This window comes from Pseudophryne corroboree, chromosome 2 (genome assembly GCF_028390025.1).
Source record: "Pseudophryne corroboree isolate aPseCor3 chromosome 2, aPseCor3.hap2, whole genome shotgun sequence".
Classification (NCBI taxonomy): domain Eukaryota; kingdom Metazoa; phylum Chordata; class Amphibia; order Anura; family Myobatrachidae; genus Pseudophryne; species Pseudophryne corroboree.
The window spans coordinates 584,528,239-584,542,576 of NC_086445.1; the positions used below are offsets into that span (position 1 = coordinate 584,528,239).

Here is a 14,338-nt window from a genome sequence, read left to right on the forward strand (position 1 = left end):
GAAGCACAGTCATTATTCAGTGAAGATGACAGGTAGCACGGTAATTATACAGTGAGGAGGATGACAGGAAGCACAGTCATTATACAGTGAGGATGATGATGGGAAGGCAGTAATTATACAGTGAGGATGACAGGAAGCACAGTCATTATGCAGTGAGGATGACAGGAAGCAGTCATTATACAGTGAGGATGATGACAGGAAGCACAGTCATTATTCAGTGAGGATGACAGGAAGCACAGTTATTAAACAGTGAGGATGACAGGAAGCACAGTCTTTATACAGAGAGGATAACAGGAAGCACAGTCATTATACAGTGAGGATGACGACAGCAAGCACAGTCATTATTCAGTGAGGATGACAGGAAGCACTGTCATTATACAGTGAGGATGACAGGAAGCACAGTTATTAAACAGTGAGGATGACAGGAAGCACAGTCTTTATACAGAGAGGATAACAGGAAGCCCAGTAATTATACAGTGAGGATGACGACAGCAAGCACAGTCATTATTCAGTGAGGATGATGACAGGAAGCACAGTCATTATACAGTGAGGATGATGACAGCAAGCACAGTCATTATTCAGTGAGGATGATGACAGGAAGCACAGTCATTATACAGTAAGGATGACAGGAAGCACAGTTATTAAACAGTGAGGATGACAGGAAGCACGGTCTTTATACAGAGAGGATAACAGGAAGCACAGTCATTATACAGTTAGGATGACGACAGGAAGCACAGTCATTATTCAGTGAGGATGATGACAGGAAGCACAGTCATTATACAGTGAGGATGATGACAGCAAGCACAGTCATTATTCAGTGAGGATGATGACAGGAAGCACAGTCATTATACAGTAAGGATGACAGGAAGCACAGTTATTAAACAGTGAGGATGACAGGAAGCACGGTCTTTATACAGAGAGGATAACAGGAAGCACAGTCATTATACAGTTAGGATGACGACAGGAAGCACAGTCATTATTCAGTGAGGATGATGACAGGAAGCACAGTCATTATACAGTGAGGATGACAGGAAGCACAGTTATTAAACAGTGAGGATGACAGGAAGCACAGTCTTTATACAGAGAGGATGATGACAGGAAGCACAGTAATTATTCAGTGAGGATGACAGGAAGCACTGTCATTATACAGTGAGGATGATGACGAAAAGCAGTCTTTATACAGTGAGGATGACAGGAAGCACGGTCATTAAACAGTGAGGATGACAGGAAGCACAGTCATTATACAGTAAGGATGAGATGAAACACAGTCATTATATAGTGAAGATGACAGGAAGCACAGTTATTATATAGTGAGGAGGATGACGGGAAGCACAGTCATTATACAGTGAGGATGATGGGAAGCACAGTCATTATACAGTGAGGATGATGATGGGAAGGCAGTAATTATACAGTGAGGAGGATGACAGGAAGCACAGTCATTATGCAGTGAGGATGACAGGAAGCACAGTCATTATACAGTGAGGATGATGGGAAGCACAGTCATTATACAGTGAGGATGATGATGGGAAGGCAGTAATTATACAGTGAGGAGGATGACAGGAAGCACAGTCATTATGCAGTGAGGATGACAGGAAGCACAGTCATTATATAGTGAGGATGATGACAGGAAGCACAGTCATTATACAGTGAGGATGACAGGAAGCACAGTTATTAAACAGTGAGGATGACAGGAAGCAGTCTTTATACAGTAAGGATGACAGGAAGCACAGTCATTATTCAGTGAGGATGACAGGTAGCACAGTCTTTATACAGAGCGGATAACAGGAAGCACAGTCATTATACAGTGAGGATGATGACAGGAAGCACAGTCATTATACAGTGAGGATGATGACAGGAAGCACAGTCATTATTCAGTGAGGATGACAGGTAGCACAGTAATTATACAGTGAGGATGACAGGAAGCACAGTCATTATGCAGTGAGGATGACAGGAAGCAGTCATTATACAGTGAGGATGATGACAGGAAGCACAGTCATTATTCAATGAGGATGACAGGAAGCACTGTCATTATACAGTGAGGATGACAGGAAGCACAGTTATTAATCAGTGAGGATGACAGGAAGCACAGTCTTTATACAGAGAGGATTACAGGAAGCACAGTCATTATACAGTTAGGATGACGACAGGAAGCACAGTCATTATTCAGTGAGGATGATGACAGGAAGCACAGTCATTACACAGTAAGGATGACAGGAAGCACAGTTATTAAACAGTGAGGATGACAGGAAGCACAGTCTTTATACAGAGAGGATGATGACAGGAAGCACAGTAATTATTCAGTGAGGATGACAGGAAGCACTGTCATTATACAGTGAGGATGATGACGAAAAGCAGTCATTATACAGTGAGGATGACAGGAAGCACGGTCATTAAACAGTGAGGATGACAGGAAGCACAGTCATTATACAGTAAGGATGAGATGAAGCACAGTCATTATATAGTGAAGATGACAGAAAGCACAGTTATTATATAGTGAGGAGGATGACGGGAAGCACAGCCTTCTACAGTGAGGAGGATGATAGGGAAGCACAGGCATTATAAAGTGAGGCTGAGGGAAGATTCACACACACATGATGACAGGAAGCACAGTCATTACAAAGTGAGGATAATGGCATGAAGCACATTCATTATACAGTGATGATGACGGGAAGCACAGCCTTTATACAGGGCGGGATGCACAATGCATCCAGCCATTCTTGGCAAGCATAATGGCGCTTATTAATGCTGTATACTTGAAAAAAATTACAATGGACAGCTCTCCTTGAACTAAGAACTATCCTTTGCAATAGAAGGATTTCTGGGGGTGCTGGGAGGGATCCGCTTGGATCCCTCACAGGAAGAATCATGGAAAGAAGCACATAGGCTTCTCTGAGGGCTATGCTATCTAAAGATGGCGTTGCCCACTGCATCCAAGCCATGGAATGTATTGCATTCAAGAGCATGGTGCATATGCGGTAAGCCACCAAACCTCCGAAAACGGAATAAGGCACTGCATGATTCTAACGCTGCAATCCTGACATGGATCAAAATCTTGGCGCTGGAATCTCAAACACTGATATCTTGAATGAAGAACTGTCAGGACTTCAGACTGATAAGCAGCAGAGTGGGGATGGGTTAGGGACAGACTGCGGAGGGGAGCTTAAGACTGCAGGGGACGGAGTATTATGTCTTGAGAATTGTGGTGCTCTTTGTTACCTGTACTCTTTGTTATTTATTTACTGTAATGCTAAGTTTTGTCTCCCTGTACTGTCCTTTGTACAGCGCTGCGAAACACTTGTGGCGCCTTATAAATAAAATGTAATAATAATAATTAGGCTCAGGCTGCAGGTAAGGAGGGTTATTGAGGTTAGGGATTAGGGGTAGTAAACTTATTAAGTAGGTGTCGGGATCCTGGGCGCAAGGATGCTGCTGTCGGTATTCTGAAAGCCGGTATCCCAAGCGCCGGGATCCCAATGCCATCCGGAATGAAACAATGAGGAAGATGACGTAAAGCACAGCAATGGTACAATAAAAATGATGACAATGTGTGCAGGAATGAGACTGTGAGTTGATTATATGAAGTATAGCAACGAGACAGTCAGACTGATGTTGTCAAGTATAGAAATTAGAGTATGAGGATGATGGTATGAAGTATTGAAATGAGAAAGTAAAAATGAAATGATTTGACACACAGAAATGGGAATAAAAAGAGAACTTTAAATATCCAAAAACAGAAAACTCAAAAACTAATGAAGCATGGATAAAAAAATACTGGAATAATATTTCATTGTTCATACAGCCATCCTATATAGGTCTTTCCTTATCCTTTCACACCTGTTCTTATTCAATCTCTGCCTGCTTACTCACCTTGGGGTAAGTCAGGGTTTCCACGAGGGTCCAGCACCGTATGCCAATCAAAGTCATCTTGAGTCGCCTGTGTCACCTCACAGGGACCAATGTCACTGTGAGCCTCAAATGTGCAGCCAGCTGTAGGAGAAAGGTGCCACACAGTATAAAAAACATGAACTACTGCATTCAAATGGTCATTCTGCTTTCAGTGAGAGCTATTTATATGTGATCAGAACAACACATATGTGAAATTAATCCATATTCAAGAAGGGAGCATTTATAACACTGCAGGGATAAAAAAGATAGGTCTGCGTGATTAGTGGGGAAAACAGCACTATACTTGCTTTTTGAGTTAAACAAGGATCTTTTTTTATTTTGTACAAAACGTTAAACATTTTCCTTGTCAGGAACTCTAAATAATGCTACAATCTTAATAATTTATTAATGACTGAATGCAAGCTGCTATATATCATGAACATGTAATAAATCACAACCAGGCAAGGATATTATATGCTGCGATGTAGTCGCTAAGTCAACAATTACACCAGTAGGTCAACATTCATGGCAAAAATGTTGAAATCTTTAATGTCGACAAATGAAAAATCATACCTCCCAACTGTCCTGATTCCGCCTGACATTCCTGCTTTTTAATAGAGATGAGCGGGTTCGGTTCCTCTGAATCCGAACCCGCCCGAACTACAGGTTTTTTACACGGGTCCGAGCAGGCTCGGATCTTCCCGCCTTGCTCGGCTAACCCGAGCGCGCCCGAACGTCATCATCACGCTGTCGGATTCTCGCGAGGCTCGGATTCTATCGCGAGACTCGGATTCTATATAAGGAGCCGCGCGTCGCCGCCATTTTCACACGTGCATTGAGAGTCATAGGGAGAGGACGTGGCTGGCGTCCTCTCCGTTTAGAGAAGAGAGAGACACAGTATTTTGGGGAGCATTATTAGGAGGAGTACTACTATACTGTATACTACTATACTACTTGCTGAAGTGATATTTATAGATTAGATAATAGATAGTGTGACTGTAAGTGTATTATCTGACTTGTGGGGGAGACACTGACAGTGGGGAGCAGTTAGAGTCTGAGAGCAGGACTCAGGAGTACATATAACGTACAGTGCACACTTTTGCTGCCAGAGTCAGTGCCACACTGCCATTGTTGTGACCACACTGACCACCAGTATAATAATATATTTTGTGATTGTCTGCTTAGGCCTCGGAGTACTAGTTGCAAGTTGCAACGTGACCTGAAGTGACCACCAGTTTAATAATCAATCACCACCAGTTTAATATATATATATATATATATAATTGTATATAATATATATATATATATATATATATATATATATAATATTGTATACCACCTACCCGTGGTTTTTTTTTTTTTCATTCTTCTTTATACATACTACTATAGTAGCTTACTGTAGCAGTCTGCGGTGCTGTGCTGACCTGACAGTGTCCAGCAGGTCCGTCATCAGTCATTACATAATAAATATATATAGTACCTGTCCGGCTGCAGTACTAGTGATATTATATTGATTTCATCTCATTATCAATAATTTATCATCCAGTCTAGACTCTATATTAGCACGTTAGTCCACGGCTGTAGCTACCTCTGTGTCGGCACTCGGCAGTCCATCCATAATTGTATACCACCTACCCGTGGTTTTTTTTTTTTTCTTTCTTCTTTGTACATACTACTATAGAGTATAGTAGCTTACTGTAGCAGTCTGCGGTGCTGCTGAGCTGACAGTGTCCAGCAGGTCCGTCATCAGTCATCATTACCTAATAAATATATTATCTACCTGTCCGGCTGCAGTACTAGTGATATTATATATACATACATATATATATTGATTTCATCTCATTATCAATCATCCAGTCTATATTAGCAGCAGACACAGTACGTTAGTCCACGGCTGTAGCTACCTCTGTGTCGGCACTCGGCAGTCCATCCATAATTGTATACCACCTACCCGTGGTTTTTTTTTTTTCTTTCTTCTTTGTACATACTACTATAGTATAGTAGCTTACTGTAGCAGTCTACGGTGCTGCTGAGCTGACAGTGTCCAGCAGGTCCGTCATCAGTCATCATTACCTAATAAATATATTATCTACCTGTCCGGCTGCAGTACTAGTGATATTATATATACATACATATATATATATTGATTTCATCTCATTATCAATCATCCAGTCTATATTAGCAGCAGACACAGTACGTTAGTCCACGGCTGTAGCTACCTCTGTGTCGGCACTCGGCAGTCCATCCATAATTGTATACCACCTACCCGTGGTTTTTTCTTTTTCTTTCTTCTTTGTACATACTACTATAGTATAGTAGCTTACTGTAGCAGTCTGCGGTGCTGCTGAGCTGACAGTGTCCAGCAGGTCCGTCATCAGTCATCATTACCTAATAAATATATTATCTACCTGTCCGGCTGCAGTACTAGTGATATTATATATACATACATATATATATATTGATTTCATCTCATTATCATCCAGTCTATATTAGCAGCAGACACAGTACGGTAGTCCACGGCTGTAGCTACCTCTGTGTCGGCACTCGGCAGTCCATCCATAAGTATACTAGTATCCATCCATCTCCATTGTTTACCTGAGGTGCCTTTTAGTTGTGCCTATTAAAATATGGAGAACAAAAATGTTGAGGTTCCAAAATTAGGGAAAGATCAAGATCCACTTCCACCTCGTGCTGAAGCTGCTGCCACTAGTCATGGCCGAGACGATGAAATGCCAGCAACGTCGTCTGCCAAGGCCGATGCCCAATGTCATAGTACAGAGCATGTCAAATCCAAAACACCAAATATCAGTAAAAAAAAGGACTCCAAAACCTAAAATAAAATTGTCGGAGGAGAAGCGTAAACTTGCCAATATGCCATTTACCACACGGAGTGGCAAGGAACGGCTGAGGCCCTGGCCTATGTTCATGGCTAGTGGTTCAGCTTCACATGAGGATGGAAGCACTCAGCCTCTCGCTAGAAAACTGAAAAGACTCAAGCTGGCAAAAGCACCGCAAAGAACTGTGCGTTCTTCGAAATCCCAAATCCACAAGGAGAGTCCAATTGTGTCGGTTGCGATGCCTGACCTTCCCAACACTGGACGTGAAGAGCATGCGCCTTCCACCATTTGCACGCCCCCTGCAAGTGCTGGAAGGAGCACCCGCAGTCCAGTTCCTGATAGTCAGATTGAAGATGTCAGTGTTGAAGTACACCAGGATGAGGAGGATATGGGTGTTGCTGGCGCTGGGGAGGAAATTGACCAGGAGGATTCTGATGGTGAGGTGGTTTGTTTAAGTCAGGCACCCGGGGAGACACCTGTTGTCCGTGGGAGGAATAGGGCCATTGACATGCCTGGTCAAAATACAAAAAAAATCAGCTCTTCGGTGTGGAAGTATTTCACCAGAAATGCGGACAACATTTGTCAAGCCGTGTGTTGCCTTTGTCAAGCTGTAATAAGTAGGGGTAAGGACGTTAACCACCTCGGAACATCCTCCCTTATACGTCACCTGCAGCGCATTCATAATAAGTCAGTGACAAGTTCAAAAACTTTGGGTGACAGCGGAAGCAGTCCACTGACCAGTAAATCCCTTCCTCTTGTAACCAAGCTCACGCAAACCACCCCACCAACTCCCTCAGTGTCAATTTCCTCCTTACCCAGGAATGCCAATAGTCCTGCAGGCCATGTCACTGGCAATTCTGACGAGTCCTCTCCTGCCTGGGATTCCTCCGATGCATCCTTGAGTGTAATGCCTACTGCTGCTCGCGCTGCTGTTGTTGCTGCTGGGAGTCGATCGTCATCCCAGAGGGGAAGTCGTAAGCCCACTTGTACTACTTCCAGTAAGCAATTGACTGTCCAACAGTCCTTTGCGAGGAAGATGAAATATCACAGCAGTCATCCTGCTGCAAAGCAGATAACTGAGGCCTTGACAACTATGTTGGTGTTAGACGTGCGTCCGGTATCCGCCGTTAGTTCACAGGGAACTAGACAATTTATTGAGGCAGTGTGCCCCCGTTACCAAATACCATCTAGGTTCCACTTCTCTAGGCAGGCGATACCGAGAATGTACACGGACGTCAGAAAAAGACTCACCAGTGTCCTAAAAAATGCAGTTGTACCCAATGTCCACTTAACCACGGACATGTGGACAAGTGGAGCAGGGCAGGGTCAGGACTATATGACTGTGACAGCCCACTGGGTAGATGTATGGACTCCCGCCGCAAGAACAGCAGCGGCGGCACCAGTAGCAGCATCTCGCAAACGCCAACTCTTTCCTAGGCAGGCTACGCTTTGTATCACCGCTTTCCAGAATACGCACACAGCTGAAAACCTCTTACGGCAACTGAGGAAGATCATCGCGGAATGGCTTACCCCAATTGGACTCTCCTGTGGATTTGTGGCATCGGACAACGCCAGCAATATTGTGTGTGCATTAAATATGGGCAAATTCCAGCACGTCCCATGTTTTGCACATACCTTGAATTTGGTGGTGCAGAATTTTTAAAAAAACGACAGGGGCGTGCAAGAGATGCTGTCGGTGGCCAGAAGAATTGCGGGACACTTTCGGCGTACAGGCACCACGTACAGAAGACTGGAGCACCACCAAAAACTACTGAACCTGCCCTGCCATCATCTGAAGCAAGAAGTGGTAACGAGGTGGAATTCAACCCTCTATATGCTTCAGAGGTTGGAGGAGCAGCAAAAGGCCATTCAAGCCTATACAATTGAGCACGATATAGGAGGTGGAATGCACCTGTCTCAAGCGCAGTGGAGAATGATTTCAACGTTGTGCAAGGTTCTGATGCCCTTTGAACTTGCCACACGTGAAGTCAGTTCAGACACTGCCAGCCTGAGTCAGGTAATTCCCCTCATCAGGCTTTTGCAGAAGAAGCTGGAGACATTGAAGGAGGAGCTAACACGGAGCGATTCCGCTAGGCATGTGGGACTTGTGGATGGAGCCCTTAATTCGCTTAACAAGGATTCACGGGTGGTCAATCTGTTGAAATCAGAGCACTACATTTTGGCCACCGTGCTCGATCCTAGATTTAAAGCCTACCTTGGATCTCTCTTTCCGGCAGACACAAGTCTGCTGGGGTTCAAAGACCTGCTGGTGACAAAATTGTCAAGTCAAGCGGAACGCGACCTGTCAACATCTCCTCCTTCACATTCTCCCGCAACTGGGGGTGCGAGGAAAAGGCTCAGAATTCCGAGCCCACCCGCTGGCGGTGATGCAGGGCAGTCTGGAGCGACTGCTGATGCTGACATCTGGTCCGGACTGAAGGACCTGACAACGATTACGGACATGTCGTCTACTGTCACTGCATATGATTCTCTCACCATTGAAAGAATGGTGGAGGATTATATGAGTGACCGCATCCAAGTAGGCACGTCACACAGTCCGTACTTATACTGGCAGGAAAAAGAGGCAATTTGGAGGCCCTTGCACAAACTGGCTTTATTCTACCTAAGTTGCCCTCCCACAAGTGTGTACTCCGAAAGAGTGTTTAGTGCCGCCGCTCACCTTGTCAGCAATCGGCGTACGAGGTTACATCCAGAAAATGTGGAGAAGATGATGTTCATTAAAATGAATTATAATCAATTCCTCCGTGGAGACATTGACCAGCAGCAATTGCCTCCACAAAGTACACAGGGAGCTGAGATGGTGGATTCCAGTGGGGACGAATTGATAATCTGTGAGGAGGGGGATGTACACGGTGATATATCGGAGGATGATGATGAGGTGGACATCTTGCCTCTGTAGAGCCAGTTTGTGCAAGGAGAGATTAATTGCTTCTTTTTTGGTGGGGGTCCAAACCAACCCGTCATTTCAGTCACAGTCGTGTGGCAGACCCTGTCACTGAAATGATGGGTTGGTTAAAGTGTGCATGTCCTGTTTATACAACATAAGGGTGGGTGGGAGGGCCCAAGGACAATTCCATCTTGCACCTCTTTTTTCTTTAATTTTTCTTTGCGTCATGTGCTGTTTGTGGAATGTTTTTTGGAAGGGCCATCCTGCGTGACACTGCAGTGCCACTCCTAGATGGGCCCGGTGTTTGTGTCGGCCACTAGGGTCGCTTATCTTACTCACACAGCTACCTCATTGCGCCTCTTTTTTTCTTTGCGTCATGTGCTGTTTGGGGAGGGTTTTTTGGAAGGGCCATCCTGCGTGACACTGCAGTGCCACTCCTAGATGGGCCCGGTGTTTGTGTCGGCCACTAGGGTCGCTTATCTTACTCACACAGCTACCTCATTGCGCCTCTTTTTTTCTTTGCGTCATGTGCTGTTTGGGGAGGGTTTTTTGGAAGGGCCATCCTGCGTGACACTGCAGTGCCACTCCTAGATGGGCACGGTGTTTGTGTCGGCCACTAGGGTCGCTTATCTTACTCACACAGCTACCTCATTGCGCCTCTTTTTTTCTTTGCGTCATGTGCTGTTTGGGGAGTGTTTTTTGGAAGGGCCATCCTGCGTGACACTGCAGTGCCACTCCTAGATGGGCAAGGTGTTTGTGTCGGCCACTAGGGTCGCTTAGCTTAGTCATCCAGCGACCTAGGTGCAAATTTTAGGACTAAAAATAATATTGTGAGGTGTGAGGTATTCAGAATAGACTGAAAATGAGTGGAAATTATGGTTTTTGAGGTTAATAATACTTTGGGATCAAAATGACCCCCAAATTCTATGATTTAAGCTGTTTTTTAGTGTTTTTAAAAAAAAACACCCGAATCCAAAACGCACCCGAATCCGACAAAAAAAATTCGGTGAGGTTTTGCCAAAACGCGGTCGAACCCAAAACACGGCCGCGGAACCGAACCCAAAACCAAAACACAAAACCCGAAAAATTTCAAGTGCACATCTCTACTTTTTAGCACTGTCCCGTGTGCAAGTTTGGGGGACACTCTGTCACAGCAGTAGTGAATGTATGATGCGTGCAGTCGCGCAGTACCCATTTAGTTTAGTGATAGTAGAGGTGGTCGGGAGCTGGAGTGCTGGTCCCATCATACTGCGCTCACCCTCCAGTATAATGAGAAATGGTAATGGCCTTGTGTTCACTAGGCCACGTCCCTGGAATATGACGTTTTGGGGGGAGGACTGCGTGTTACACCCCCAAATGTCATATACCATGGGCGTGGCCAAGCAGCCATAAGGCCAAGCCCCCTATCATGTACACATGTCATAAATTCAGTGGCTGGATATTCAAATGTTAGGAGGTATGGGCAAAATGTCAACTTATTGTATGAGATCACAATACTGTCAAAATGCTGACATTTGCATTAAGCTTAAGGTTAGAGTTACCATTTAACATGATCAATGTTAACATGATGAACATGTTGAATGTCAACAAAATATACTGAATCCTTTACTGCCTACTCTGACTACTAATAACAAAGTGAAATAACCATTTAAGGGGTGGGTGTGGGTGGAGTGAGTAGCAATAATGAGAAAACAGCTAGCTGGCCTCTATCTATGACTAAAAGCTCAGCCTTAACATTCTTCCCCCAACTATCCCGATATAAGGATATTTCTAAATCTCGTACTTGGAAAGGCACTGGGCTCACTTGAAAATGGGCAGTGTTTTGTTGTAAAGTGGGATCTGGAGTGAATTATCTTTGCTCGCTTACTTTTGATGGCTCTTCTCCAGGAGAAGCCCGGAGAAGAGATGCAGCAGGAAACTTTGGGGGCGGGCTTGTCACTGACATTAAGCCCTGCCCTCACTTCGGAAAACGCAGCGATTCATGGATCCGCAGAAAGGGGACGGGGCTAAAATTATGCGATTCGTGTCATCCTCCACCACACAAACCCACAAATGCCATCGATTATCTCTCCATCCTGGCCGCTTCAATAGGGTGCGGGCAGGATTCTGGAGATCTAACTGCTGTATCAGGGGTGCAGGGGGCTACCCTAAAAATCAAGAGCCTCCCCGCAACTTCCGGGAGAGTAGGCAAGTATGGCTTGCATCTCTAACAAAGTTTACAATACTGTAATATCCACCAAATACTCAGGATTCTTTCTACTCCTAGGTTGGTCTAACTTGGCCCAGGGAGCTGGAGACTCACCAAAAAGTTGTAAAGCAACTGTCTGTCTGATTCTGTGTTGGGAGTAAAGTAATTATAAAGCCAAGTACTGCAAGTTCATCTGGACAACCCATATTGTAATGCAAGGGGTGCAAATACATTTTCTTTTTGTTTTTTGCATGCAGGGTAAATACTGGCTGCTTTTTTTATGTATCCAATAAATACTGGCCAACTTTATTTTTAAACAGCAATTTAGATTTCAGTTTAGATATGCCACTCCTCTCAAAACATACCTCCCAACTGTTCTGATTTCAGCAGGACAGTCCTACTGTCCCACCTGTGGGCTGTAGTGTCACGCCAACGGTCAGGAGTTCAGTGGACACTCTGCAGAGCACTTAGCAGTAGGGAAAAGATGCTTCACACATCCATGCCGGGAGAGGATGGGGGCAGCAGCTGCTGGGCTTGCCTCCAGTGTGATGAATAACAGGGGTGTGAAATGCGGCATTGCCCCCAAAACATCATAGATCAGGGTGTTTGGACTAGCAGACATGAGACCACACTCAGGTTTTACCAATGTTGGGAGGTATGCTCAAATTGAAATCTCTATGCACATTTTAAATCTGCCCCACCTGCTGTACAACATGGTTTCACAAAGATGCAAAGTTCCGCAATTCCTTTTTTGCTTTACATTCAACTTAGAATCATGGGGGTAATTCAGACCTGATCGCTCACTAGCTGTTTTTTGCAGTCCTGCGTTCACATAGTCACCGCCCACCAGGGAGTGTATTTTAGCTGTGCAAGTGTGCAATCGCATGTGCAGCCGAGCGGTACAAAAAGATTTTGTGCAGTTTCTGAGTAGCCCAGGACTTACTCAGCCGCTGCGATCACTTCAGCCTGTCCCGGACCGGAATTGACGTCAGACACCCGCCCTGCAAACGCTTGGGAACGCCTGCGTTTTTCCAACCACTGCCTGAAAATGGTCAGTTGACACCCATAAACGCCTTGTTCCTATCAATCACCTTGCGATCGCCCGTGCAAATGGATTCTTCGCACAAACCCATCGCAGAGCAATGAACCGCTTTGTACTTGTTCGATGCGCCAGCGCACTGCGGTGCATACGCATGCTCAGTTCTGACCTGATCGCAGCACTGCAAAAAACGCTAGCGAGCGATCAGGTCTGAATTACCCCCCAGGTCCGAAAGTTGAAATTCAAACCAGCCTTTTAGTTTGCTATCCTTCAGACTGCAGAATGAAATGGAGAAAACAAATTGATATAGAAGATATTAACAAGTACTTAAGTATCAACAGTACTTAACATGTATAAGAGAGCTTTTTTTCTTGCATCTGATTAGCGTATAAAACCTGATCTGGATACAATGACACACACTGAACTGTTTAGCCCAATGCAGCAGGGGTGGGGGCGCTGCAGGATAGGGCAGAGGTGTAACTGCGCACACAGGATAAAGAAAGGAAAAGTTGGTGCGTGAAGAAGAAAGGAAGGATAGGAGTAGACTGTTTCCTGCAGTTTGTAGCTGTCTGTACCTTCAAGGTCAGCTGGCAACAAATGTGGCTGTTCTAGCAAACAAGATAATGAGCCAATAATGTCCAACAGTGGTCAAAACTAGAATTTTATCTCCCACAGATCCTTTTATCTAAAGAACTGCTCATCCTATTTAGCTTTTCATCAGATGGAGAAATTTGGAAGGTAGGTAACTGGAAAGGATTAAAGGACTACAGTAATATGCTAAATTATATGCTGGAATCATAAGTACATTTGAAAGAACTTTCACAAAGTCAAGTATTTAGCACACAAAGGATTTACAAAGAGTATTATCCATCCGCTTATATATCTGACGCACCATATCAAGGCATCCATGCATTAAGCCAGCTTTTGTTACTGTGATACAAGTATACCCAGGTATGCCAGGGCAGTATGGATGGTGTAATGGTTAGCATTACCACCTCACAGCACTGAGGTCATGGGTTCTATTCCCACCATGGCCCTTACTGTGTGGAGTTTGTATATTCTCCCCGTACTTGCGTGGCTTTCCTGCGGGTTCTCCGGTTTTTTCCCACAATCCAAAAATATACTAGTAGGTTAATTGGCTCCAAACATAATTTAACCCTAGCGTGAATGTGTCTGTGTGTACATGTGGTAGGGAATATAGATTGTAAGCTCCACTGGGGCAGGGACTGATGTGAATGGGCAAAATACTCTCTGTAAGCGCTGCGGAATATGTGTGCGCTATATAAAAAAACTGGTAATAATAATAATGATGCCAGGTGCAGTTAAACTGAACAAAAAATGTAATTGTATTGCATTAATAATTATTGTGAATATTTTAAAAGTGTAGAAAACTGGAGTAATTGTTTAGTAGTAGGTTGGGAGGTATTTCCATAAACAAAAATAAGATTTTACTCACCGGTAAATCTATTTCTCGTAGTCCG

The 14,338-nt window shown here is 44.4% G+C and overlaps 1 protein-coding gene across 7 annotated transcripts in view; it reads right to left on the minus strand.

Annotated features, from left to right (window-relative positions):
• Positions 1-14,338, minus strand: part of PTPRU (protein tyrosine phosphatase receptor type U) — a 287,012-nt gene that overhangs the window by 140,368 nt on the left and 132,306 nt on the right. For all 7 annotated transcript variants that reach the window (XM_063954511.1, XM_063954504.1, XM_063954501.1 and 4 more), the window contains exon 2: positions 3,868-3,987. In XM_063954511.1, the coding sequence (XP_063810581.1) occupies positions 3,868-3,987 (120 nt within the window). The remainder of the gene's footprint in view (positions 1-3,867; positions 3,988-14,338) is intronic.